This window comes from Contarinia nasturtii, unplaced genomic scaffold (assembly GCF_009176525.2).
Source record: "Contarinia nasturtii isolate CC-2019 unplaced genomic scaffold, AAFC_CNas_1.1 Cnas_scaffold_2007, whole genome shotgun sequence".
Lineage (NCBI taxonomy): Eukaryota > Metazoa > Arthropoda > Insecta > Diptera > Cecidomyiidae > Contarinia > Contarinia nasturtii.
The window spans coordinates 671-6078 of NW_022199337.1; the positions used below are offsets into that span (position 1 = coordinate 671).

The following is a 5408-nucleotide window of genomic DNA, read 5'->3' on the forward strand; positions in this document are numbered from 1 at the left end:
ATATCGATTACTTGTTTTTGCCCGCAGGCTGGATATGTCGTGTTTTTGCTCTCAATTTTGTCTATAGTTTTTTTTCCTTTCAACAATCGGGATCTTGTTTTTACGCCGAAAAAATTCCAGCGGTCTTCCGTGTGTTTCATACATGCCTCCCATGTAAATGGTAAAAAATGGCGAAAAATGAAAAAAATAATTAATTTTTTTTTCTTAAATTCTCAAATACTACTCAGCTTTCTGTATCATCTGGTGAAATCAGAATGAAAAAAATCGCATTCCTTATCATCCAAATCACGATCTGGATTTTTTTCACTTTTGGAGTGCTCTATACCGAGTCTCCGAGAGTTTCATATAAACTTGCTATGTGATACCCATTGAATAGTGACCGAATGCCAATCGCGATTTTGATGATATGGAATGCGATTTTTTTCATTCTGATTTCATCTGGTGATACAGAAAGTTGAGTAGTATTTGAGAATTGAAGAAAAAAATTTAATTATTTTTTTCATTTTTCGCGACTTGTATGAAAAACACGGAAGACCGCTGAAATGGCGAACGCCAAATATATACGGACGACAGTGTCATTTCAGTGGTCTTCCGTGTTTTTCATACAAGCTTCCCATATAGATGGTATAAAAAATCACGAAAAATGAAAAAAATAAATAATTTTTTTTTCTTCGATTTACAAATACTACTCAATTTTCTGTATCACCTGGAGAAATCAGAATGAAAAAAATCGCATTCCATATCTTAATCACGATCTGGACTTTTTTCACTGTTTGAGTGCTCTATACCGAGTTTCCGAGAGTTTCATATAAACTTGCTATGTGATACCTATTGAATATTAAGCGAATACCAATCGTGATTGAATCAATAGGCGTCATTTGGCCATTGCAAGGCGGGTTTATATGAAACTCTCGGATACTCGGTTTAGAGCACAAAAAGTGAAAGAAAAAAACATTTTTTTTCTCAATTCTAGGACACCAATAAATGACATGTTTGTGACTATGTCATTAGTTGTCCCTATCGAAATCTGCTGTCAAGCAAGCTGTATATATTGACTATTGTATTACATTTTGTACGAGATTTATTTATTTAGAAATATAAAAAAAAACAATGTGAATGTGAACAAAAAAGATAAAAAAATAAAAAGTCTTACACTGTAAGACGAACTTTTCCGCCGTGTACATTATGAGATAAATATACAAAAACAACTCAATTCACGGCAGATGTTAAATGGATTTTGACCATGATGGCCCACCCCAATAACCGTGTTAAATGGTGTTAGACCATGATCTAACATCATTTAACACGGTTATTGAGGTCGGCCATCACGGTCCATCATGGTTTAACACCATTTAACCCTCCTAGGTATAGAGGCGGTGAAAAAATTGAATAAAAATCGAAGTTAATTAAAATGTACATTAGGGTGTTTCCCATATCTGTAAATAGAAAAATGGTATTTATTAATTTAAAGTAGGCAAAATTCTATGTTAGTTAATGGCATTTATACAACGAAGCGATTGATGTTAGCACTTCCCGAAGCAAAAAACTGTTTTCAAAATCTAATGATACTTACAATGGAAAAACGCTCTGTTTGTACTCCCGCACAGCCATCTCAACCAAATGGGAAATGACTTTTTTTGTGCATAACTAACCCACATATTCGGGATAGCAGTTACGTAACAAATGTTACTTATGATTTATTTTATTTTATTGTATGGTATTGTGATGATTAGTTGGCTGCTATTCGAACTCGGGCTCGGATATGTCCACGTCGTTATCGTCGTCGAAGACGGCGGCATCGGCGTTGATTTGATTCCAATATCGGTTGATTGCAGCAGGTATTGGAAGTCCAAGCAATGTCCATAGTCCTGATTAATCGAAAAAATGAATCTTTTTTTGCGATCATTCAATCACATTGTGTATCAATATCCTTACCTTTCAGTAGAATGTTCTTAGCAGCCACGACGTCACGATGCCAAGTCACGGTGCATTCGAGGTCTAATTGCCATTTTTTGTAGTAAGGTTTTACTCTTGACATTAGCTCCTCTTCTATTTCAAATGCTCCGTTCAATGTGCGTTGTAACTGTCGATATGTAGATGTATCTGTCTTGCCAAACTTAGACACAATTTTGGTTGGCAGCAGTGTTATGGCGTTGGGTATGCACCGACACATCTTGAATTTAGCCGATTTGGGTTGGTTTTGGAATCGGCACATACATCTTGCGTCTGTTTGAGATGTTCCCCATTCGTCCACCGGCACGACAACAATGTATGGTCGCTTCTTATATGCCTGCATCAGTTTGCGTACACCCGGACACCGCACGTGTTTTTTAATTCTTATCGGGCAATCAGGTGGTACTTCGCCATCAGCACCATGGAATAACAGAGTCGGTTCCTTATTGGTGATCTTGTTCACAAATCCGTCGATAACTTTGTTGCTCCCAATGTATTTGTCCAAGGCGAGTCTAGTGTACTTTGCAGTCGAGTAAGCTTCGATTCCATGTTTGGTCATCTTAACTCGATGCTTAATATAGCTCAGCCACTGTGAACCTTTTGGTGATGGCATCATTGCGTACAGCTCACGATTCTCTCGATCTTGTCTTTCTTTCTCGATGAAATTTTTCGTGAATCGCTTCGCTTTTGCGTTTCGTACGTTTTGATGTGTCTCCCAATGGAACTGCTTGCTCTTTTTAACAAAGTTGATCTGCGAATAAATCGAAAAAAAAAAACAAAAATAATTAGTGAACTTAAACACAATGTGCATCATTGTATTTTAGTATACTACACATACTTCTTTGCAAGTATCAATTTCATGTATTGTTGTGGTATTCCAGTTCCGCATGCCTGAATCTGTACCTCCCAATCTTTTGAATTTGCCCGCCTTCAACATGTCAATGATGTCCAATCGACTGGTGCCCGATTGTGTGTTGCTGGTCTCCTTCTTTTTGGTGGAATACTGCAGAGACACAGCAATTCCATCGCTGTTTATCGAAAAGTCAAATTTTTTTTTGCGGCGCACAAACCACCGAATTTTACGCATATAAAAATACTGATTCCATATGTAATCTTTATTCTCGTTGAAAACCTTTTGTGAAATATTTTTGTCACTTGGTTTTCCGTCTTCAGTTAACTGTTTCGGAATCAATTTTTGAGAAGACAAGATCTGATACATACTCGAACAGTCGATTTTGAAATGCGTACGCCGAAAATCACACATCGGAACTACCACCAAATTGCGAATGCACGGTAGATATTCCAAATCGTCGAGCATTTGTTTTCGTTTGATGATCCACTGTCGTTTCTTACCCTTCGGTCTTCTGCGCTTTCTCTTTTTGCGTTTCTTCGGTGGCTCTTGATGTGCTCGCAGCGAATTAAATTCTTCTATCTCGCGTTGCATAGATAGATACATCGGCACAGCTTTGAACCAATTTTTTGAATTGGTCGTGAGATCATGTAGGTCGATTTCCGGGAACACATTCAACTTATTGACGATGTCATACAAAACTCCGCACCGATAAAGTTTATTTGGGTCACTAGCTGGCACTTTGATGACCTTTTTCAATGAAACAAGGGAAATAGAATAAATTCATTTTTAAAAAAATATGTCAACGAGTCAAAAAAAAAACCATTGTAAGCTTAAACAATATGAACCATTGAAAACTCAGTTCTTTTCATGATTTGAATAAACATTTTCAACATACCTTTTCCTTGAGAATGAGTTTCACCACACAGTCGATGTCACTTGGCAGGTATTTCTCTTCAATGGCTTCATTTATGTTCATCTGAAACACTTTCATCTTCAGATATTGAGTTATGTGTTTATCAGCATGTGTTTGCGAATTGGTGACATTGTTGTCTATGTATTGATTGCATAGATGTTTGAGGCCATTACCGAAATCTTTGTTGCTGGGCCAATCAAAGCGATGGACCTCATCAAGACCTTCCACAATTGCCTTGAATTCTGGATCGATTGGTGGAATTTCTTTTGCTGGTCCACGGGGTTTCCGTTTAGTCTTTGATGGTTGCTCTGGCTCCGGCTTTGGCTCTGGCTCTGGCTTTGGCTTCGGCTTTGGTGTTTTTTTCGGCTTCGGCTTCGGTAGTAAATTAATTTACAATTGTAAATTACAATGGAATGAAAAAAGAGAAAAAAATCAGTTAGAATGGATGCGAAAATAAAATGAATTTTGGATTGAAATCAATATATTAATTAAAATAGAACTGTAAAATCCATGTTATCCATAGTTGATTTTAGTGTATAATTACATTTGTTGGGTTGTGCTTTGCTAGCACTTGACTGAAGCATGTGTTGATCTTTTCTTCCCCGCTATTGGCAAAGAAGCTGAAATCACCATTGTTGATGCCTACGTTCATATGCCTTTTGCACCTCTAATAAGAACAGCAACGAACCCAAATTGCAAATCATTGTAGCCTGTAGACTTAGATCAGTTATTTTGCCGATCAGTTCCTGCTGGTATGGCGGCCGAATTATTGATTTCAGTGCACATTTGATCGTCGTTATCTCATCTTTCTTTTCTCCCTCAGCTGGTAGAGACGGCTTGTAACGATTTGCCATTTTTCTATTGAAAAAAACACACACATTTGATTTAGTTTAAAAACGAATACTATTGGATTGGCGATATTTAGACATTTTCATTGATCCATATCGATATTTTTTACTAAATGACTTTTCATATTAATGATACCTGGCTGAGACACAAAAATATCGAATATACATATTTATGAATGAATAAATCTCCTGCACAAATATGCACACACGCACACACATGTTTTAAATTCAATTTTTTCGAGCGACAACAGAACAAGAATCTATCTCCTTTTTTGGTACACACACAAAATGATGCAGCACACAAAAATACAAAAATCTTCGGATTGATAACAATGGCAGTGATTTAGAGAAGAAAACGATATAACGCATACTATTGAGTATTCAATTTGAGCCCAAACAATAACTGTTTCTCTTCTCTGAACAATGGAACCAATTCAAAATGGGTATCACCGCTTGAAATGAATTTCACCACCCCACGCAACAGAATTATGTACTGCAGAATAATTGTGAAATTCATTACTTTTTTCATGAAATGATATGTTCAACGTTAAATAATTATTGGACTACTTAAATATATTTCACGTTATAGATGGCTTGTATTACGTGCTATGAAATAAAAATCAATTTCACAATAAGAACAAGAGGAATAACTGCACGTAAGCACGTAATTCAATTTTTGATTTTTCATTAAAAATAATATTTTTTATTGATGAATTGACCAATATTTTTCACGGTAGTAAAATGATTAAGTTTACTCACACTGGTGACTTGGATTCAACAATTTGTCAATCGACTGATCAAGTGTGGAAAGTTCGGATCAAATCGATACAAAATGCACGTA

At 36.3% G+C, this 5408-nt stretch overlaps 1 protein-coding gene across 3 annotated transcripts; it reads right to left on the bottom strand.

Moving 5' to 3' along the window:
• Positions 1-1718: 1718 nt before the first annotated feature.
• LOC116347664 lies at positions 1719-5408 on the bottom strand. 3 transcript variants are annotated; one of them, XM_031778355.1, is made up of 6 exons: positions 5327-5408; positions 4264-4577; positions 3702-4085; positions 2792-3553; positions 1936-2704; positions 1719-1868 (listed from the first exon to the last, which is right to left on the bottom strand). In XM_031778355.1, exons 2-6 carry the CDS (start codon positions 4369-4371, stop codon positions 1741-1743), a joined length of 2151 nt encoding a protein of 716 aa, XP_031634215.1. In that variant the 5' UTR covers positions 4372-4577; positions 5327-5408; the 3' UTR covers positions 1719-1740. The 3 variants fall into 3 exon arrangements, with proteins under 3 accessions (XP_031634215.1, XP_031634213.1, XP_031634214.1); XM_031778353.1 differs by having other exon boundaries at positions 3702-4091; XM_031778354.1 differs by lacking the exon at positions 5327-5408 and adding an exon at positions 4704-5128 and having other exon boundaries at positions 3702-4091.